The sequence below is a fragment of the Triturus cristatus genome, chromosome 9 (genome assembly GCF_964204655.1).
Source record: "Triturus cristatus chromosome 9, aTriCri1.1, whole genome shotgun sequence".
NCBI classification, from domain to species: domain Eukaryota; kingdom Metazoa; phylum Chordata; class Amphibia; order Caudata; family Salamandridae; genus Triturus; species Triturus cristatus.
The window spans coordinates 1,228,283,733-1,228,307,168 of NC_140592.1; the positions used below are offsets into that span (position 1 = coordinate 1,228,283,733).

The 23,436-nt window shown below is 45.9% G+C and overlaps 1 protein-coding gene across 4 annotated transcripts in view; it reads right to left on the reverse strand.

Moving 5' to 3' along the window:
* Positions 1-23,436, reverse strand: part of RYR3 (ryanodine receptor 3) — a 2,047,168-nt gene that overhangs the window by 1,730,421 nt on the left and 293,311 nt on the right. For all 4 annotated transcript variants that reach the window (XM_085627314.1, XM_085627313.1, XM_085627312.1 and 1 more), the window contains exon 2: positions 21,612-21,731. In XM_085627314.1, coding sequence (XP_085483440.1) covers positions 21,612-21,731 — 120 coding nt within the window. The remainder of the gene's footprint in view (positions 1-21,611; positions 21,732-23,436) is intronic.

The following is a 23,436-nucleotide window of genomic DNA, read 5'->3' on the forward strand; positions in this document are numbered from 1 at the left end:
AAGCAAGGGACGAGAAGCTTGTCTCTACTGAAGAGTCTCAAATAACACCTAAGTGGATGGTGTCAGGATAGACATTGGAATGTTTCATTTAGACGCACCCCGGAACCGGAACCTCTTAGAAAGTGGAAATGTCATCAATTGGTGAAATTCTCGGGGGAAGAGAATCCGATAGCGTAGGAGACTATCTTTCTGAACTCGCAGAGGACTGTCCCTGGTATATCTGGAATGAGACCTTTCACCATGATGTCGACGATGGGAACAAGTAGAGGAGTGTCTATGGCTGTGAGAAAGAAGCCTCGTGTGAGACCTAGACCTTGGTCTTTGTGGTGGTGGAGGGGGAGGCGGTGGAGGAGGAGGCGGAGGAGGCGGAGGAGGCGGAGGTGGTCTCCAAAGTCTTGGTTCCACATCAGGCAGATGAGGTGGCGACTGCACAGGAAGAGTAGGAGAAGAAATGTTCTGAGATGGAGAGTAGGTTTGGTAGTACTCCGAATCTGATGTGTAAATTAGCCTCCTATTTTTTCACGCCTTCTGAAGCCTTGAAGAAGCTGTTCCTGAAAAAGATCCAGCTCTCCCCCTCGACATCCATCTACTCATCGACAGCTGCCTTCGACGTCGCCTCGAAAGAGAACCTCGTCTCGAAATCGATCGACGACTTCTTGGCGTCGACCGTGTCGGTGATATACAGTGGTGTCTCGACATCGATCTACAGTGTTGTCTCGACGTCGATCGACGGTGGTGTGTCGACGTCAAGCTGTGTGATAAGGTTCTCGATGGCGACCTGAGAGGTGTTACTGTCTGCGGTGGGCTTCTGGACGCCGACCAAGGCATTCTCGTCATCGGTTTCGTAATCTAGGATCTTCTTCTCGACATCAACGTCGATATTTTGACCCAATATGTGCGTGATTCAGGTGGAATCACAGCGCAACAATGTAGATGAGTCACATCGGCTGCGGCATCAATTGCAAGGCTCTTGGCGGCCGGTGGAGGAGCAAGGCTCTTCATTAATCATTTGACTCATGCTTCTACTATTCAAAATTGATGCAGTCTCTCATCCTTGACTAGAATCCAACCTCCGGTGGATCCTTCAATCAACGCACTCATCAGGCTTTTGATTGTTATCTCAACTGGCTGTCCCCCCCTTGTCCTGAAGAAGACCCACTGTGACTCCACCTGAATCACACACTTATTAGGTTGAATCGTTGACATGCCTACACAATCATTTCCTTACTCTCTCCTCTCCAAGTGAAAAGCAGAACCTTGCACGGATTTGGAGATTCAAGTGTATAGGGATCGATGTCTATTGAATGAACATTTTAGATACGTTTTGTACAGCACTTTAAATATCTACTCACCCAAAGCACTTTGTCACTTCTAGGTCACCTTATCACAGATTAGCCTATTTTGTGTTGTTTTTTAAATATTTTGTTTCCTGTGACAGCCCGACTGCGTTATCACCAAAGTATATTGTAAGTAAAATGAATTAATTTGCTAATACAATTCCACTTGATTACATCAATTTAGGTGTGTTCCTTTTCGTTTCTTGTATATATGTTTATAACAAAGTTAAAGTAATTATTCTCTTCCCGACAGAACCTACCTTACCTTAGATTTCAGATACCCAGGTTCTGAGGGTCACTGGGTAACCCCATTATACTTGATGTTCAAGTGTTTTCTGAGCTTTAGTTATTCCTTGTTCCTGAGTTGCTGCTGTTTTCCTTGTTCCTGAATTAGCACTGCCTGCAGTGCTACCTTGACTCCTGAGCCTCGGCATCCCTTGGTCCTGAACTAGCACTGCCCACAGTGCTACCTTGACTCTTGAGCTTTTGCTCAATTCTAGTTCCTGCTCCAGCACTACCTTCAGTGCTACTTTCTTGATTGCTGAACTAGCCCTATTCTAGTATACCCTTGTAGGCTTCCATTCTGTATATCCTTTTCCAGTCCCTGCCTTTCATCCCATTTCCTTGGTTCCAGTTCCTAGTTTGCTGTCTTTCTATTCTGCTGTCTTGCTTCTATTACCTTGTATGTTTGTTACTTGCTTTCTGTCAAGTGTGCCCTGTGATTTCTTCTTTTCCTGTTAAGCAGTCCTCCTTGATAGTTTCTTGTCGATTGTGCTTGTATTTAGTTCTACCCCCTTGCTGTTACTGCCTTGCGTGTTCCTATTAGATCGCTAGGATCCGTGGGCACAGCTGACAAACTAGGTGGTGTTTCTTGCTCACTGTGAGCATTGTCTTTGGGTTACATTTATAACATCACCACAGGTATCAGCACCACTGACCCTGACCTTGCATGCATATCCTGTATGTGGGTATTTGCAGCCAGTATCTGTAACAGCAATTATGGATGAGGAACTTACTGAGCTTCAGTCTTACCGTGTGGCACTCCTGAGTGCTCTTCCCCACATTCCCTTTATTGTTAATGTTGTGGTGTGTGTGTATATATATATATATATGTATATATGTCTGCACGTCCATCCTAGGTGTAGTTATTCTGAATGCTAAATTGCCTCTTGAGTGCCCTCTGAGTCTTAGCCAACTTGTTCACTTGTATAGGTTTCCCCTGTGGATCCCTTTTCTCCTCTGACTTCCTGTGTGACCCTGGGCAGCGCTGTACTCCTCTTGCTGTGTATGCTTTTTACCCAGTTCCCAGTCCTTGTCCAAGTGCCTGACTGTGTTCCTGACATAGTCCCGGACAGTCCCTGACAGTACATTGTCAGGGATGTTCCAAGGACTGCTGAGTTTGGAATTAACATGGGGGTGAACAACTGTCTTGATACCTCTTGACAAAAGACATCAATGATTGCCTGTCAACTGTTTGAATTATGTTTTGCAATGAAAAGCGTCTTTAAAGTCTAAGGCACAGGTCTTCAAACTGTGGGGCGCGCCCCCCTGGGGGGGCATGGATGGATTCCCAGGGGGGCACAAAGGCCTCTGCAAGCACATGTAAATGAAGACGCCTGGAAGTGCAGCAATGTTTATTTGCTGCATTTCCAGGCTGTCTTCATTTACTCTGAAGCCCTCAGAGTGCCGTGGGGCTAGAGGTCAGTAGTGGGTGTCCTGCTGGGGGCTCAGTTGGGCAGTGTCTGGAGTCTTATTAAGACTCCAGCACGCCAGAGTTTTTCACAGGTCTTTAAAGACCATTTGCATACCTTTGGAAACTGGTTATGGAGGCTTAGTTTTTTCTTTTTCCAGTACCCCCTGGGCCCCGACTCTGCCTATTCCTATTCCTTACATTTGTATTTCAAATTTACTGCTGTAGTGTGAAAATGCATTTCATGAAAAGGAATATAAAAGAGGGTTGCCAATAGAAAAAATGCAAGCCATGTATGTTTAAAGAACCTGCAAAGACCTTGCTTTGACACTAAATAGGGTCTTAAATAAAAAAGTATGTATTCCTTTGTAATTTTTTTAGTTTAACTGTGTGAGAAGTTGGCCTGATGTATGATGTCACTAGTTCTAGTGTACACCTTATATCAGTCCAAATACCCTTATGGTGATTGGTTGTAAAGTCAACCTTATAGACCAGCTATCCTAGTGGTAGCATGGACAAGAGCAGTCTTAGGCTAAACTCTGAATGGCATGTGAAGCCAGCTGTGATACCATATATAATCCCTTGAATACCAAATGAAAGGACACCACAACAGATATATATATAAAATAAAGTTTATTTATTCTAGTCAAACCCTCAGCACTCTTTATGAGATTAGAGGTAAGTACAACACAGTCTTATTTAAGCATACATTAAGTCACACAGGTAAGTAATACAGTTAGGCCCTAGGGGCCACGCAAACCATATACTAAGTAAGTGGTATAAGAACCACTGTCACGGAAATAGAATAGGCCTAGGCCTAGGGAATCGCTGGGGCTACACTACACTAGCGTTAGTTAGGAAGTGGGAGGCCCACGGGATTCGTGTGCAGAGTGGAAACACTCACGCGTAATGCGTAAAAGTCAATAGCAATAGTACAGTTTAGAAAACGGTAGATTTAGGACACTTCCGGAGTAGCTAGGAAGTTGAGACTTGAAAACTAGACACTAGGATAGTCACTATCCTGATGAGCACCGGAGTACCCAAGTTACCTAGCCCACAGGCTGCGGGTGCATAGGGGTGAAGATGCGTCGTTTTCGTCGTCGACTCCTATGGATGCCTGAAGAAAGATGCTGACAGGCAGTCAGTGAAGAGTGTCCGGTGGATCCCAAGGCTGGGATCAAGAAGAGAAGAAACCTGCAAGCAGAAGGGACAGAGTCAAGGTCACTAGCCAGTGACCACGTGGAACCAGGAAGGAACCAGGCGATGTCGTGAAGATTGCAGGTGAAGGTGAAGCTTGTCGCTGCAGCCAGGAGGACCAGGAAGCGTCGAGGATGACCAGGACCAGGAGGCGAGCTGTCCCACGAAGGCTCTTGCTGTCGGCGGCGTCGAAGTTGGACTAGGACTCACCAAGCCTTGGCAAGCGGAACCCACGAAGAACGAAGGACTTGCTTCTGGTGCAGACCAGGAAGGTCTGGGGTGCTTCTTCTTTGCAGAGAAGCAGGAGCCAGTCTGGAGGAGCCAAACCAGCGCAGAAGATTTCAGGGTGCGTCGTCACAAAGGCCACTAGCCAGCGGGCAAGCAACCGGACAGACGCGGCAAGCAGGAAAATGCTGAAGGGCCCCACGCAGGACTCGTGGAGTGTGGGGGGCTGATCTTCGGTGCAGATGGTGCTTGGGGTTGGGGCTTCTCAATCCCCGGTGCACAACTTCGAGGGTACCTCAGAAGCTGCGCTTTAAGTTACTAGCCACTTTTTCCAGGTAGCCGGTCCCACGTCGCTCGTCGCCTCCACGGATCTCAGCTCTGCTGTAGATGTGGATCAGGGTCGGAGAAGTCTGGAAGTCAAGGCTCTGGTCAGGCTCTGCAGTCGGTTCCTCGTAGAACGTGGGCAAAGCAAAGGGTAGTCTCTTGATGGTGCCTGTTTGCACAGGGTAGCCACTCCTTGGCTACAAGGGAGATTCTTCAGTCTTGTTCTTTCGTCGAATGTCGAAGGTCCAGAGTTTCTGTTCAGTTTTGCAGGTTCAGGATAATCTAAAGTCTTGAGGCCCAACTCCCACTCTTATACTAATCTGGGGGGCTGGGATACCTGCTAGGTCACGCCTTATGGGTGGGACCTGGGAGAGGGTGGTTACACCCACTTCCCTTTGTCCAGTTTCGCGCCAGAGCTGGGGCTGGAGTGCCCCAGCGCCGGTTTGAACTGGACTATGCAAGGAACACCTTGTGTGCCCCAGGCATGTCTCATTCCTTTCAGCCCACCCTGCCCCAATACACTAAAGGCTGTCTGGGGAGGTGCTAGCACCTCCCCAAGCAGGAAACCTATTGTCCAGGCCTCCCTGGCTGGGATCACTCCCAGCTGCAGGAGGTCAGACTTGTGTCGTGGCAGCAGCATCCATTTTGTGATGCTGAGGCTTTGGTCAGAGGCTAACAGTTGAAGTATGATTTTAACATGTCTTTCCCTCTAGAAGGGGGGAATAATATTCTCATGTCCAGAAATGGCATGGGGGTATTATTCCACAGTGTTAGACACCTTACACGACATGTTTCGATAAAGCCAAACCATAGTTACCATAACCGTCTAAGATTATAAGGCACTTTAAGAGTATATGGTAGGCTATATCATAGAACAGCTATAAGGACAAGGTTCCGAAAGCTGCAGACAGGCTCAGCTCATGCTAGAGCACCATCTCACATTTTACCAAGCACTCTGCCTCCAGGATTGTTAAGGCCTGCCATAGGAGTGACTGATAGGTACACATGTGTCTATATGTAAGTTAGGTATAGGAATACTACACCTAAGCAAGGGGTGATTACACGACCTTGCCCCAGCTGAGTGATCAGCCAGTTGTGTCAAAATGGAAGGCCAGGCCAGGGGTGGCATAATACATGCTGCAGCCCCTGGTAGGCCTAGGGTACACCTATGCCCTGGGTACCTAGGGTACACTGTACAGGGGCCAATAAGGTGATCCTATCCAAATGGGTTATGCACCTAAAGTACATAGTATTAATTTAGAGAGAGAACAGCAGGGCTGTGGGTCTGATTAGCAGGCCCACAGCCACATCTAAGTCGAAAACCAGTAAAGCAAAAGCAAAAAGTGGGGGTGAACATAGAAAGCAGACCCTACTCTCCTACACAACCCCCCCCCCAATCTTAGGGACATTAAACTAACCTTGACCAGTTGAGTCTTCATGTTCTAAGTGGAAATATCTGGAGAGTCCATCTGCATTGGCATGGTCAGTCCCAGGTCTATGTTCCACTGTGAAGTCCATCCCCTGTAGGGAAATGGACCACCTAAGAAGTTTGGGATTTTCACCCTTCATCTGATTTAGCCACAAGAGGGGCTTATGGTCTGTCTGAATCTTGAAGTGAGTGCCAAACAAGTATGGCCTCAGCTTCTTCAGGGCCCAAACCACAGCAAAGGCCTCCCTCTCAATAGCTGACCAACGTTTCTCTCTAGGGGTCAGCCTTCTACTTATAAAAGCAATGGGCTGGTCTTGACCATCTACATTCAGTTGTGAAAGAACAGCTCCCACACCTAACTCAGAAGCATCTGTCTGGACAATGAACTCTTTGGAGTAGTCTGGACTTTTCAGAATAGTTGCACTGCACATGGCCTGCTTCAGGTCATCAAATGCTTTTTGACAGCTTACTGTCCACTGAACTTTCTTTGGCATCTTCTTGGAGGTCAAGTCATTAAGTGGTGTCACTATGGACCCATAGTTCTTAACAAACTTTCTGTAGTACCCAGTCAGGCCCAAGAAAGCTCTGACCTGAGTCTGGGTAGTTGGAGGAGCCCAGTCCTTTATGGTCTGGATCGTGCTCTCCAGTGGTTGAACCTGACCCCCACCAACTAGGTGGCCCAGGTATACAACCTTGCTCTGCCCTATCTGGCACTTAGTGGCCTTGATAGTGAGGCCTGCCTTTTGCAGGGCCTCTAAAACATTCCTCAGGTGGACCAGGTGATCCTCCCAGGTGGAGCTAAAGACAGCAATATCATCAAGATAAGCTGCACAATAATCATCCAACCCAGTAAGGACTTGATTCACCAACCTTTGGAAAGTGGCAGGTGCATTCTTCAAACCAAAGGGCATTACCACAAATTGATAATGTCCTCCTGGGGTCGAGAAAGCAGTTTTGGCCTTTGCACTCTCAGCTAGTCTGATTTGCCAGTAGCCTGCTGTTAGGTCAAATGTGCTCAAAAACTTAGCAGCTGCCAGTCTGTCAATGAGCTCATCTGCCCTAGGTATTGGGTGGGCATCTGTCCTAGTGACAGCATTGAGACCTCTGTAATCCACGCAAAACCTCATCTCTCTCTTACCATCTTGGGTGTGAGGTTTTGGCACAAGAACTACAGGACTAGCCCAAGGGCTCTCTGAAGGTTCAATGACTCCCAGCTCCAACATCTTTTGTACCTCAACTTTTATGCAGTCCCTGACATGGTCAAGTTGCCTGTAGATTTTACTCTTCACAGGCAGACTGTCACCAGTGTCCACCTCATGGGTGCACCAGTTTGTCTGACTTGGGGTCAGAGAGAACATATGTCTGTAGGATTGCAGAACTTGTCTGCAGTCCTGTTGCTGATGGACAGTGAGGCTGTCAGAAAAGACCACACCATCAACTGAGCCATCATCAGGGTTCTGAGTCAACAGGTCCGGGAGAGGGTCACTCTCTTGCTCCTGCCCCTCATCTGTAGCCATGAGTAGCCCCATGTCTGCCCTGTCAACATATGCCTTCAATCTGTTGACATGAAGCACCCTGTGGGGGCTTCTGGGAGTCCCAAGGTCCACCAAGTAGGTGACTTCTCCCTTTTTCTCAACAATAGTGTGGGGTCCAGACCATTTGTCTTGGAGTGCTGCTGGGGCCACTGGCTCCAACACCCACACTTTCTGCCCTGGCTGGTAAACAGTCAGTACAGCCTTTTGGTCATGCCAAGCTTTTTGGAGTTCTTGGCTTGCCTCAAGGTTTTTAGAAGCCTTCTTCATATGCTCTGCCATCCTGGAGCGGAGACCAAGTACATAATCCACTATGTCTAGTTTGGGTTGTCTGAGAGGTCTCTCCCATCCTTCCTTCACCAAACACAGGGGTCCTCTTACAGGATGCCCAAACAAAAGCTCAAAAGGGCTGTAGCCAACCCCCTTTTGTGGGACCTCTCTGTAAGCAAACAGAAGGCAGGGTAAAAGGATGTCCCATCTTCGCCTAAGCTTGTCTGGTAATCCTTTTATCATTCCCTTTAGGGTCTTGTTGAATCTCTCAACAAGCCCATTGCACTGTGGGTGATAGGGTGTGGTGAACTTATAGTTAACACCACACTCCTTCCACATTGCAGTCAAGTATCCTGACATAAAGTTAGTACCTCTGTCAGAAATGACCTCCTTTGGAAAGCCCACTCTGGGGAATACTCCAAGCAGGGCCCTTGCCACAACAGGAGCTGTTGTGGTCCTCAGGGGAATTGCTTCTGGGTACCTGGTGGCATGGTCCACTATCACCAGTATGAATCTGTGCCCAGATGCTGTTTGTGGGTCCATTGGTCCTACAATATCTATGCCCACTCTTTCAAAGGGGACCCCCACCACAGGTAGTGGTATGAGGGGGGCCTTTGTGGTGCCACCTGATTTGCCACTGGCTTGGCAGGTGACACAGGAGCGACAAAACTCCTTAGTATCTTCTGACATATGGGGCCAGTGAAAGTGAGGGACAAGCCTGTCCCAAGTCTTGTTCTGGCCTAAATGTCCTGCAAGGGGAATATCATGGGCCAAGGTTAGAAGGAAGCCTCTGAACTTCAGTGGTATGACCAACCTCCTGGATGCACCAGGCTTGGGGTCTCTAGCCTCTGAATACAGTAGCCCTTCATCCCAATACACTCTATGGGTACCTTGAGCATTCCCTGCAGCCTCAGCAGCAGCCAGCTGTCTGAGGGGTTCAAGAGAGGGGCAGTCTAATTGAGCCTGCCTCAGATCTGCCCTTGAAGGTCCCCCTGTCCCAAGAAACTCAACCTGATCAGGTTCAAGTTCTTCTAGGACAGTTCCTTCAGGGCTCTCAGAATCATCCTCCTGGGAGGGCTGATCCACCACCTGAGGCAGGGGGGAAGGCACAGCCTTAACCCTACTGCTCTTTCTCTTGGGTTGTGACTGGTCCATGGTTTCAGGATCCAGCACTTGTTCAGTGGTGCACTTTTTGGCCTGTGACCTGGTCACAGCAAGGACATGTGCATCTATCCCCAGCATTTCTGCATGGGTCCTATACTCCACTTCAGACCAAACTGAAGTTTCAAGATCATTGCCCAGTAAACACTCTACAGGAAGGTCTGAACTAACAACAACTTTCTTGAGGCCAGTTACCCCTCCCCAGGAGAAGTTAACAATAGCCACACTATGGGAGGTAGTGGCATTGCTAGCGTTGGTCACTAGGTAATTCTCACCTAGTATGATCTGTCCAGGGTCCACAAAAGCAGGTGTCACCATTGTGACACTAGCTCCAGTGTCCCTGTAGGCCTGAGCCATTCTTTGGTTGATAAAAAGTGTCTGTCTGTACTTGCCCAGGTTACTGGGGCCTACAGTAGAGGACAAAGCTAAGTCCCCATCACAGATCAGAACAGCCTGAGTAGGTACTCTGACTAGGCCAGAATCCTCCTCAGTTCCCAGGGTTAACCCTACTACACCCTTTTGCTGGGAACCACCACTTACAGCTGAACTAGGGGGTACAGTTGCCTTAGGGGCAATGGTGGCTGGGGGCTTATCCTTTTTGGTGCACTCACTAAACCAATGTGAGTTGGACTTACAATAGTTGCACCATGGTTTCTTTTGGCCATCTTTCTTTTTATCCTTTTTGGGACCACCCTCCCCCTGAGCCTTTTGGGGGCCTGGTGAAGACTTCTGGTCTTTTTGTTTCTGCTCATTACCCTTCTGGTCTGCCTTTTTCTGATCACCGCCCTGGTTCTGGTTTTTCTGCTTAACTCTAGTCCTGACCCATCTATCTGCCTTCTTTCCCAATTCTTGGGGAGAAGTCAGATCAGAATCAATCAGGTGTTGATGCAATAGCTGGTTTTGACAGTTGTTAAGTATTTGCTCTCTCATGATCAAATTATACAATCCTGTATAGTCCTTAACCTTACTTCTCATTAGCCAGCCTTCCAGAGCCTTAGTGGCACAATCTACAAAGTCAGTCCAGTCCTGAGTCTGTGTCTTCTGGGTATCCCTGAACAACAACCTGTATTGTTCAGTGGTTAGGCCAAACCCATCAATCAGAGCACTCTTCAGGACAGTGTAATTATCTGCATCCTCATCACTAACTGTGAGGAGCTTGTCTCTGCCTTTCTCAGAGAAGGAGAGCCACAAGATAGCTGCCCACTGACTTTGGGGTACCTGCTGTACTTTGCAAGCTCTCTCCAAAGCAGTTATCCATTTGTGGATGTCATCCCCACACTTGTAGGGAGGGACAATCTTGCTCAGGTTTCTATTATCATAGTGCCTGTCTCTATCCTTAGGGATATTGCTGCCACCAGTGGGTTCTGACCCACTCAACTTTTGTTCTCTAGCCAGAGCAAGCTTCTCTTTGGCAAGGGCAAGTTCTTCCCTCTGAATCCTCAGATTAGCTTCCCTCATTCTGGCTTCATGCTCCTTTCTCTCAGGGGAAGTCATTCCCCTGTGAGAGGAAGCATTAGAGATGTTAGAGACATGGGAGTGGATGGATTCCCTTGAAGGGGATCTGTCCCTCCTGCTTCTCTGTGTAAGCCTACTTGGGGGTCTGTAAGGGGGGACCCCATGCAAACTCCCATGTAAGCTTAGGTTAGCCTGGCTAAGTCTTCCTACTTGGCCCTGGCTGTCTACCTCTTCATCTGAAGTCTCCTCTGACTCCTCTGTGGTGGGTAGACCCTCCTCTGTACCTAGGGTACCTGCCTGAGATGCCCTAATAATGTCATACTCCTCTAGGAGTTGTCTTAACTGAAGGAGGGTAGGGTTTGCACCCTGTTTTATTCCTCTGGAGGTACACAAGTGTCTCATCTCCTGGAATGTTAAGGTATCATATCTAGAGGGGGTCTTTTGCAGACCTGATCCTCCTGAGGGAGCATCTACTTGATCTCCTCTCAGAGACATGATCTAGTGAGGGTGTGGTGTGTGCACCTACCTACACTAGTTGTATCTACTAAACCTCTCTAGTAGTTGTAGTCAGGGTGTGTTACTCCCTTCAATCTACAACTACAAAGTCCAGTAGGACTTAAGTATTATAATCTATGTTATATGTACCTAGACAATATCTGTGTGATCTTTCAATTTAGTATCTCAAGATTACAATGGTATTACAACAGCAAGCTCAGATCCCAACCGCTGCTCACCAATGTGAGAAGTTGGCCTGATGTATGATGTCACTAGTTCTAGTGTACACCTTATATCAGTCCAAATACCCTTATGGTGATTGGTTGTAAAGTCAACCTTATAGACCAGCTATCCTAGTGGTAGCATGGACAAGAGCAGTCTTAGGCTAAACTCTGAATGGCATGTGAAGCCAGCTGTGATACCATATATAATCCCTTGAATACCAAATGAAAGGACACCACAACAGATATATATATAAAATAAAGTGTATTTATTCTAGTCAAACCCTCAGCACTCTTTATGAGATTAGAGGTAAGTACAACACAGTCTTATTTAAGCATACATTAAGTCACACAGGTAAGTAATACAGTTAGGCCCTAGGGGCCACGCAAACCATATACTAAGTAAGTGGTATAAGAACCACTGTCACGGAAATAGAATAGGCCTAGGCCTAGGGAATCGCTGGGGCTACACTACACTAGCGTTAGTTAGGAAGTGGGAGGCCCACGGGATTCGTGTGCAGAGTGGAAACACTCACGCGTAATGCGTAAAAGTCAATAGCAATAGTACAGTTTAGAAAACGGTAGATTTAGGACACTTCCGGAGTAGCTAGGAAGTTGAGACTTGAAAACTAGACACTAGGATAGTCACTATCCTGATGAGCACCGGAGTACCCAAGTTACCTAGCCCACAGGCTGCGGGTGCATAGGGGTGAAGATGCGTCGTTTTCGTCGTCGACTCCTATGGATGCCTGAAGAAAGATGCTGACAGGCAGTCAGTGAAGAGTGTCCGGTGGATCCAAAGGCTGGGATCAAGAAGAGAAGAAACCTGCAAGCAGAAGGGACAGAGTCAAGGTCACTAGCCAGTGACCACGTGGAACCAGGAAGGAACCAGGCGATGTCGTGAAGATTGCAGGTGAAGGTGAAGCTTGTCGCTGCAGCCAGGAGGACCAGGAAGCGTCGAGGACGACCAGGACCAGGAGGCGAGCTGTCCCACAAAGGCTCTTGCTGTCGGCGGCGTCGAAGTTGGACTAGGACTCACCAAGCCTTGGCAAGCGGAACCCACGAAGAACGAAGGACTTGCTTCTGGTGCAGACCAGGAAGGTCTGGGGTGCTTCTTCTTTGCAGAGAAGCGGGAGCCAGTCTGGAGGAGCCAAACCAGCGCAGAAGATTTCAGGGTGCGTCGTCACAAAGGCCACTAGCCAGCGGGCAAGCAACCGGACAGAAGCGGCAAGCAGGAAAATGCTGAAGGGCCCCACGCAGGACTCGTGGAGTGTGGGGGGCTGATCTTCGGTGCAGATGGTGCTTGGGGTTGGGGCTTCTCAATCCCCGGTGCACAACTTCGAGGGTACCTCAGAAGCTGCGCTTTAAGTTACTAGCCACTTTTTCCAGGTAGCCGGTCCCACGTCGCTCGTCGCCTCCACGGATCTCAGCTCTGCTGTAGCTGTGGATCAGGGTCGGAGAAGTCTGGAAGTCAAGCCTCTGGTCAGGCTCTGCAGTCGGTTCCTCGTAGAACGTGGGCAAAGCAAAGGGTAGTCTCTTGATGGTGCCTGTTTGCACAGGGTAGCCACTCCTTGGCTACAAGGGAGATTCTTCAGTCTTCTTCTTTCGTCGAATGTCGAAGGTCCAGAGTTTCTGTTCAGTTTTGCAGGTTCAGGATAATCTAAAGTCTTGAGGCCCAACTCCCACTCTTATACTAATCTGGGGGGCTGGGATACCTGCTAGGTCACGCCTTATGGGTGGGACCTGGGAGGAGGTGGCTACACCCACTTCCCTTTGTCCAGTTTCGCGCCAGAGCTGGGGCTGGAGTGCCCCAGCGCCGGTTTGAACTGGACTATGCAAGGAACACCTTGTGTGCCCCAGGCATGTCTCATTCCTTTCAGCCCACCCTGCCCCAATACACTAAAGGCTGTCTGGGGAGGTGCTAGCACCTCCCCAAGCAGGAAACCTATTGTCCAGGCCTCCCTGGCTGGGATCACTCCCAGCTGCAGGAGGTCAGACTTGTGTCGTGGCAGCAGCATCCATTTTGTGATGCTGAGGCTTTGGTCAGAGGCTAACAGTTGAAGTATGATTTTAACATGTCTTTCCCTCTAGAAGGGGGGAATAATATTCTCATGTCCAGAAATGGCATGGGGGTATTATTCCACAGTGTTAGACACCTTACACGACATGTTTCGATAAAGCCAAACCATAGTTACCATAACCGTCTAAGATTATAAGGCACTTTAAGAGTATATGGTAGGCTATATCATAGAACAGCTATAAGGACAAGGTTCCGAAAGCTGCAGACAGGCTCAGCTCATGCTAGAGCACCATCTCACATGTTACCAAGCACTCTGCCTCCAGGATTGTTAAGGCCTGCCATAGGAGTGACTGATAGGTACACATGTGTCTATATGTAAGTTAGGTATAGGAATACTACACCTAAGCAAGGGGTGATTACACGACCTTGCCCCAGCTGAGTGATCAGCCAGTTGTGTCAAAATGGAAGGCCAGGGGTGGCATAATACATGCTGCAGCCCCTGGTAGGCCTAGGGTACACCTATGCCCTGGGTACCTAGGGTACACTGTACAGGGGCCAATAAGGTGATCCTATCCAAATGGGTTATGCACCTAAAGTACATAGTATTAATTTAGAGAGAGAACAGCAGGGCTGTGGGTCTGATTAGCAGGCCCACAGCCACATCTAAGTCGAAAACCAGTAAAGCAAAAGCAAAAAGTGGGGGTGAACATAGAAAGCAGACCCTACTCTCCTACAAACTGTCTGTCTGTTCCTTTTATTTTCAGTCATGAAACATTCAGGCAGCCCTAGAACACATTTTTTGCTTTTCGAAGTACGCACAGATAAGTGCTGAAAATAGGGCTTTAGGTGACTGTTTATTTTTGTACCGTCTGCAACATCAAAATAATGAGCTGGCAATCCTAATCATAAAACTGGAAGTTTGTTGCAGGATCAGCACATTATTTATTTCCTTCACCCTCGATTCCCTGATTAATTCCATAGTAGCAATAGTTTAACTTATATCTGAAACCCTGCACCCCGTCAATAACATGCTGATTAACTTCAAGTGTCTGGGAATTCACCCGCATTGAGACAACTCACTCCTCATTCTCACCCTTCACTTACACGCTCACCCTGCACTCTCAGCGCATAGTTATGGTTTTCCCACATTTGCCACATAATCCATCGTCTGCTGCATAATTTGCAGATTAAAAAATGCAGCAACACCTCACAGTGGAAGGCCCTTTCTAAAAGTTGACTGGTCCCATTTCTGTTGCTTATTGCTATATGTGGGTGTTAATGTGGTACTTATGAGGGGCAATAAAGGCCAGGACAATGTTAAGTGTAAAAATAGCAAAATAGTGCAGTAATGCTTTCACAAAATATGCAGCATAATTCGCCTTTGCTTGCTGCAGAATTTAGTCAACCATGCTGCATAATTTGGCCTTCTCCTGCCGCATAATTCCAGTGGCCCTATTTATAATGCTATGAGGTCCCAGCCTGTGGCATAGAGCACTGTGAATATGTAAGTCATTATTTTAAAACAGTATTTACATACTCTAAGCTAGGCTGCTGCAACATGATGCAGTGATTGAGATAAATACAAGTTCGTACAAAACATACTTTTTAGTAATAAGTAATCAAACTGTATCTAATGCAGACATTTTTGTAAGTGTCTCCACTATTCCAGATCCCAGCTGATAATTCCTTTACATTACTTCTTAAAAAGAATAGATCTTTACCACCATAAAGCTTTAAGCAAAGCCACTGGACTTATTCAGCAGAAGAGGACAACATTATGCGGCAGGTTTGACTAAATTATGCAGCAAGTAAAGGTAAATTATGCGGCACAATGCGCCACATTTTGTGGTTAGCATGACTTCATTATTTTATCATTTTAGCTCACGGTAACGCTGTCAGGGGAAATATTTCACCTCATTAGTACCAATGTAGCACCCAAATACAGCAGTAAGCAACTACAAGATTACCAGTCAATCTTTGCAAAGGGCCTTCCACTGCTCCGGAACACTTTGTCACGCTTTAAGTAACTTTTGTTCCGTTTGAGCTAGAATCAAGTTTTTGTTGTTGAAATCTGCAGATTATGTAGCAAATGCAGTACACTGATAATTATGTGGAAAACGCTGCTGCTGCTGCAGAAACTCATAATTCCATGGTTTCTTTTTTAACTTTCTGCACTACCACCCACACTTCGATTTCAGGCAGAGGCATCTCAAAGTCAGTATTAACCATTCAGGGGCAGTTTTTTTGTGAAACCTGAGACCATGGGGTGGCAGGTAGGAGGCCAGCAGGGTTGCATTCAGATGCAGAGCCCTAATCCTCTCGATCCTTGGAGCCTCACAGTAATGGTCTAGGAGACAGAGGAAAGGAGCGAGATTCATAGATATTGTCAAAGAGAAGGCCCAGAATAGGGAGCACTGTATGCGGACTCATTTTTATGTTTACAAATGGCCAGAGACCGCTTCTTCAGAGAGATACCCCAAAGAAGGGGACAATATAAGTGTTTTTGTTTTTTTAAAAGGGACATTCATTAGTGAAGCTGGTACTGCTGCCAAGTGTGTAAGTGGCCACTGCTGGTTATCATAAAGAAGCAGATGCATTAGGACTGTGGCCCAGGGATTTCGGTGGCCCACTGCATCACAATTATGACTGTCTACCTTTAAAAAAAGAGGCATCAGAGCTTATTGGCCTTTCAAGCATTAGGACAGAGGTGATGATCCATCATGGAGGGGAAGAGGTAAAAAAGGCAAAGGAGATAGCCTGCTACTCACAACTGAAGTTATCATTAATGCAGCAGGTATAGTTGCATTGGGGTCAGAGTGTGAGGGGCTCACAACACCCCAATTATGGGGAGCAGTTTGTTTGGGATATATGTTTTGTTTGATGCATTTGCTGTTTTATAAGTCTCATATTTGGTGCAGTTCATAAGCTATAGAAAAAGTATTCCTGAAATCATGTCATAAGCCCCGCTCCCTGCACGCAGCCATGTCCCTCCCGCTCCCCTAATCCTTGTCATAAAGTTTTGGAGGGGGGCCTGACCTCAAAACATTTTGCTATGGGGGGCTCAGAGTAAAAAAGCTTGAAGACCTCTGGTCTAAGGGGAAAAAAGAAAACAGCTGAAATACAGGTGACTGGATTCAGCACAGTAAATAGGACCATTCTGGCCTACATCCAGGTGGATGGTAACCCTGTGGAGAGCTGTGGATGAAAGCCTCTCAGTTTAGGTTTATTCATATTCTCAATTCCTAAAAAAAATAATTGTGGGGGAGGGCTAATTAGGATATAAGAGGACATCATATGCAGTAATGTAAAGTGACCGCACATGAAGTGGCATCACATCACTATAATATCTTTGTAAAAAGTCAGAATTTCCGCAAAAGCTGAGGTACAGTCTTTATTACATATAACATTGTACATATATGTAAACAATTTTTGTATTATCGAAACTAGACATATACATGTATCAACTTGTCTGTGAACGCAAACCTGGCAGTAAATCTTTTAAACATTAAGGGAAAACGTTTAAAGCACAATCCATGTATTTGTAAACCTTTGAAAAAATAAACACAAGAGGTGACAACGAATCACTGGAAAACAATGAGTTTCAGAATATATTGTTTATTGGGTGAGCCAGGTGGATTTGAGGCAATTTGAATAACGTCAGTTTTGAGTGCTGTGCTCCACTCAAATGATGTAGTGTGAGACTGGGTTGTGTGTGTCGTGCAGATGCTAGCAGTTGGAGGTGTGGGTCTGTGCAACTGAACACCAGTTCACTGAAGGGCGCCTACTTAAGAACATGTGTTACTTTCCTTTGCGTTAAGAAGAATAGACTCTGGGTCTTCCGACAGGCAGCTAATAATTATTTACTACCACTATTGAGTGGGGGAGGGACCGTAACCTACAAGAGGTGAGTGAAGCCAGTGGCGGCTCGCCGAAAGAGTGCTGTGCCTGGTGGGGTGGGGGAGGGGCGGGGTGGGGGGGGGGTAGTAAACTTACACATACGGCAGAACGAAGTTAAGTAAATAAATAAATAAAACAATTTACATTGTGTGTGCTCAATGCCAACCCGGTGATTCAGCGGGCACAATGTAAATTGTTTTATTATTTATTTATTTACTTAACTCCGTTCCGCCGTATATCGGAGTTTACTACCCAACCACCCTGCCCCTCCCCCGCCCCGCCTCACCGCCTCGCAGCACTGCCTCGGCGAGCCACCGCTGGGTGAAGCCTTGAGGAGTCTTGATGACTCTCCTCGCTCAACAATTGTAAACCATTGCACAGAGTACATAGAGTTTATGCCATGGTATTTGCCTTGTGAATTTGTTTTAACAAATGTACATAATCAAAACCAGGATGCAGGAAGTTGAACTGTGCAATAAGGGTCAATCGCACTCAAGAGATAGTGTGACTATTACGAGAGTTGTTCTGCTGTGTAAAGTAACTGATGTCTGCAGTCTGTGAGGCAGTAAACGTTTTTCTCGTGTCACATTTGCTGTACTGTTGTAATAAACTTGAATTTGACCTTTTCACTTTACTAATAAACGTGTGAAAGAGTGTTTATTAGTGCTACTGCTCTAAATTACATGTGTTATTGGGCACATTTATTTTCACTGGTGTGCCTAGTGTTTGTCAGCACAATGGAATAAGATAGTGCACTGAGCAAATCCGTGAGCGTCAGCGCCTTGCTTAAGGACATAAGATTGGATGGACAGTAATACAAACACAGTTACCAGATTATGCAATGAGATGACGCCCCTTTTGATACATACACATTTATTTGCTTATTTTCTATATGTAGGCTAGAGATCCACTCTGTAATGTGTTGCTTGCTTTTTGAGCTATACATCTATCTAAAGTGAAATAAGACTATAGCGAATGCCCAGCCTAACTTGTGCCTCCCATCCTTAAACGAGAGTCATTAAATGTGAGTTTCTTGTTACCACGCCCTCTATATTAAGTTTTCCTTTCATCATCTTAGAAATGCGTGTTACCTTCATATCTTCTCTCCCTAGCCTTGTGAACTCTACACAACGTCATTTTGTGACATACCAATTCTTTATTCTTCTATTATTTAAGATTGTAACTTGAGTTCTGCTTCTTCTACCTTAGAGGTTGATGTTCTCCTCAGTACTAACCAAGAGAACCATGTTAACTATAACCAGTAGAGTCTAAGAACCAGCATACCTTCATTCACATCAATGGACTGGATATCATCCATAGGTTATATATCAGATTACTCTTTGTAAAATATATAGTCTGACAGAACTAATGTGTACGAAATAATGTTTGCAAAAATATCATCCTTTTGAATGTAGATTTTCTATTATTAACTAGAAAGGGGCTATATATTTAGGACACAAAATATCTGTCAGTCAATATTTTGGTTGAGATGCTCTGAGACTACCACCAACAAATCTATAACACTAAAAGCACAGAACTCACAGACCATATTCACTGATGCCAGCCTTAACACCAAATAAATTTTCACCATTGTAAAAGATTTCATCCCACTTACAGCTAGCTCCAGCAACATCACCCCCAGTAAGGTCTCTCCAACAAGTTTTCAGAATTGTTCTGTAATACGATCACAGCCATATATGGCAACTTCGATCCTCAACCAAACTCTACAGAATTCATAGCAAGTTTCCCCTCTTGGCTGAAGAACAAGCCCTGAACGTGTGGCCCGCCATCACCACAGATGAGACAGCCATCACCATGATGCCTATCCACATAGTTCCCTGACAGACCCATGACCACACCAGGCCTTCAGCAAGGGACTCACCAACATCACCAAAACTCTCACTCACATCCTTAACACCTCTATGAGCTTTGCCACCTTCCGTGAAACCTGGAAAGAAGCCACTGTCATTGCCCTTCTCGAGAAAACATCAGTGGACCCAGCCAAACTCATCAACTACAGTCCAATCTCCCTCCTACCATACCCGGCCTCATGGACGCTCATCAACACGTGACCACATTGTCAACCACTAGCTCCTCAATGCCACATAGCCCAGATTCAACCCAACCATAGTATGGAAAGAGCACTCATCGCTGCAACAGGTGACATCCCCATGATCCTTGACAGAGAGAGGGTGGAACTCTAGACAGATTGTGACACAGTTTCACACTACATCCTCATCAGATGCCTACATGAGATTAGCACTCAAGGACCAGCCCTCTGCTGAATCTGATCCTTCTTGACAGAAAGAACAGACAGTTGCCTAACGTCGCACACCTCAGAAGCCCCAAAACTGATTTGCGGATTGCCTCATGGTTCACCCCTCAGCTCTAACTTCTTCAGTGTATACATAACCCCACTGGCCAACATCATCCACGCCCAGGACACCAGCATCCTTTTATGCTGCTACTCATACTGTCCCTCCCAGACTTGTTCTCCAAGCACGGGGAACAAGTTCACCACTTGCATGATCGAAGTAGCCACCTGGATGAAATTCATTTGTCTTAAGCTCAACACCGGAAAGATAGATGTAGGGCTCTTCACGCCACCTGGTGGCCCACTGACCTCGGACCAAAACCCATTCCCAGCAGCCACACCAGCAACCTCAGGATCGTCACTAACAAGAAACTGGGCATGACCCTGCAAGTCAACACTGTCACAACATCCTGCATCCTCACCCCGAGAATATTGAAGAAGACCTTTAAATGGATCCAGAGCAACACCATAAAAACCGTCATCCACGCCTTTGTCACCAGCAATCTAGACTATGGGAACTGTATATGGGCCAAAATCACAAAGCAACTCACCAGAAAACTACAACCCATCCAGAATGCGGCAGCCAGACTCATCCTCAACCATTCACTCAGGACACAAGTTACACCACACCTCGGAGAGGTTTACTGGCCTTTCAATATACAAACGCACTCAATTCAAACTCCGTGCCCACCCATAAAAAGCGCTGCACAACACAGGCCCATATTACCTGTACAGTCACATCTCCTTCCACTAAACATCCAGACACCTCTCCTCACCTGGGCTCCTACTCGCACACATTACTCGCATACAAAAAATTAGAGCCGGGGGTCTAGCTTTCTCTTACATCACTCTAAAATCTTGGAACAACCTCCTATTTCACATCAGATCCTCCTCTTCACTCCTTGAGTCCTACAATAAGCTGAACACCTGGCTCTTTGACTAACCCCATCCTGCACCCTATAAAGCGAGGCTATCACACTTGCTTAGCACCAGGATATCCTCACAGATGATAGTACGCTTAAAAATACACATAACATACCATAACCATACCCCCTTACATTAACCACAGTCAAATAATTAGCATATGGCCAAGATATATTCAACATTCCTATCACCTCTGCACCTAACCACCAAATCTTCAATTTTCTAACATTAGTCTAATGAGACATTGTAAATTCAATATTCTTAGCCCCAGCTCAGTGGGTTATTACATCTTACACTAGTATACAGCCATATCATATTTTCATAAATTCGACTGCTATTATGAAGAAGCATCTTATCTCCTCAGTTACAATGACCTGCCAAGAGAATCATCTCTATGTTCATTGACAGAGGATAAAAACTGATGCCGAACTGACAATTAATGCTGCTCTCATGTTTTCACACAGGCTGCTGATTTTGAAAGAGATGTGAGTCAGCAGGTTTTTCTATCTTCCTTTTAGTAACATTTTGCATGGATATAATCCAAAATATTAATCAACAAACCGCAGCAATGAGATCAAAAATTAGGCAGACTGCTTTTAACATTGTTGCATGTTTCATTTAGGAAGGGTCTGAGCTAGCCCCCCAGGCATTTGAAACATGAACAGATGGTGCCTCTATCTAGCTCTCGTGGAAAGCATAGAAGTGGCGTTTTTGACTTGAACTAAAATACTCTTAAGAATGGTTTTATCTCAAGAGTGGTTAACACCAAGACAATGTTCACTGAATCTTGGTAGGAACGTTCACTCATAGACCATTAAATCGTGAAAGTGAAGGACCTCGGGCTATGCTTGGCGCTATGGTATGAATAGGACAATGGACATTTATGAGGTGAAGGGGGCGAGGTCACAACACAAAATGGGCACACTTAGAAAATCAAAAGGAGTTAGGAAAGAAAAGAAAGAGGAACACTAGGTGGAAGGAGAAAAGAAAAAAGTTGTGAACAAGTACATTTCATGGGTTAATGAGACAGAGCTATTTCCATCCCTTACCACAATGAAATGAAGCTTGGTAGCAGCATTGGCATGAACTGTTCTGCAAACCCTGGAGTGAACACTCTTACCTTAGCTTCTGATGTTGGTTCCAGGTAGCATAGGCGGTTACCTAGTCCTTCTGCTGCCAGGCAGAACTTCCGTTGTTCTCTTTGGATGGTAGCGACACACTGAAGGACCACTTCGTCATCCTGTTAAAAAGATACAAGAAGATTGAGTGAGACACAGTCTGTGAAAGCGCAGAGCGAGGTGGGGGAGTCTACTGCGCTAAATTGACATGTGAATCCAAAGGTTCATTGACCTATGGAGGGGGGCAGGAAGCATCTTTTTGTTCAGAATCTCTGAGTCTAATTGGTCTATAGAAGAGTCATTCACATGTCAAGCATACCTTAACTGTGACAAATCACATAGCCCTACCGGCTTATGAGAGAGACCGACCTACAACTTGGTCAGATGCCTGACTGACCATCGAACAGTCTAGAAAAAAGTCCCGCATTTCACCATTTCCATTATTCACACACTAAGAGCTGATCCCTAGCCTCTGTGTGAAAGCATTCAGCTCCAGTCCACCGTATGTATTGAGTCGATCATTATGATATTTCTGGTATCCAGAGAAATGGTGAGTGGGAGTGGGGAAAATTATTTCTATCTGCCGCACATTTGGAGAGAAAGAAAGGGAAATCAGAGGATTATTTTTTATACTGAATTTAAGACACTGCAAAATATTTGGATATTTGACGGAATATTTTGCCATCCTCTAGTCACTGCAAGGACGTGGGGACTAAACTGGCGGACAGAATAAACACGCATATTTTGCAATATTACAAAAAGTCCGAACTATTAAAGAGCAAAAGTGTAGACGTTTAATTCTTAATGCATTAACACAATGCATACCACATGCATACATCTTCCTTGTTAGATCACATTTGCCTTGACAAGCTGGGGGAATTAAAGGCAATGCCATGACGTAAAGTATGCTTCTGGGCACACTTATCGCGGTCACACGGAGGCAACAAAGTCAAAAAGATTGATGTAAATTTCATACAATAAATTATAGAACTATTAGGAAAAATGTGTGAATTTGATTAAAACATAAAAGGTAAGTTTTAGCATTTAAATATTTACAGCTTTTTTCATTCCTACCCCATAACAGGCATAATTGCTGCTGATCGCTTGTCTATTCGAACGGAAGGGTAGGGGAAAATCAATAGTTTAAAGTTGAATTCCTGCGAGAGATAGCTCGAAGGTTCAGAGACCGGAAGCATTTCTTTGTATCACTCACTTATGTTTGTATGGACATCAATAAGGGGTAGTATGGCATGACGGGAGCTATCCCTGGTTTGTCCCTTGGCACCCATGGCTCCGCCTTTACTACACCAATAGCACTCTTAGGGCATGTACCATCACGCAGGTCACAAAAAGTGGGTGCAAACTGTACAACAACTTTTTTCGATCTGCCTTTCATTTTACGATGCAACCTGTCTACTAAGAGGTTGCGATGCAAAATGTCGAGTTGCAGGTGGTTGCAGGATGGCCTGCTGAATTAATATTAATTATGTCGCTTTTTGCTACCCCCGTGATTGGTTACTAACATTGATCAACCTGCAAGGAGCAACAGACCACCATCCCTGTGTATGCATTCCCTAATGGGAAACTTTTCTTTAAAAGCACCCTGTATTCCTTAAATGAGCAAGCGCTAGTCCCCTCAAAGCCAACAAACAAAATTCCCAAAGGGGATGCTATGCCATGGTTACAGATGCCCTTAACTGTTATGATCTCCTTTGAAGAGCCAGTAATTTTCCAACGGTTGGCAACTGCAATGGCACACTGATATATCTTCTTGCAAATCGCAGTGAGGTGGAGGCTCCCCTTTCACAGCCCCATCTAATTGTGATT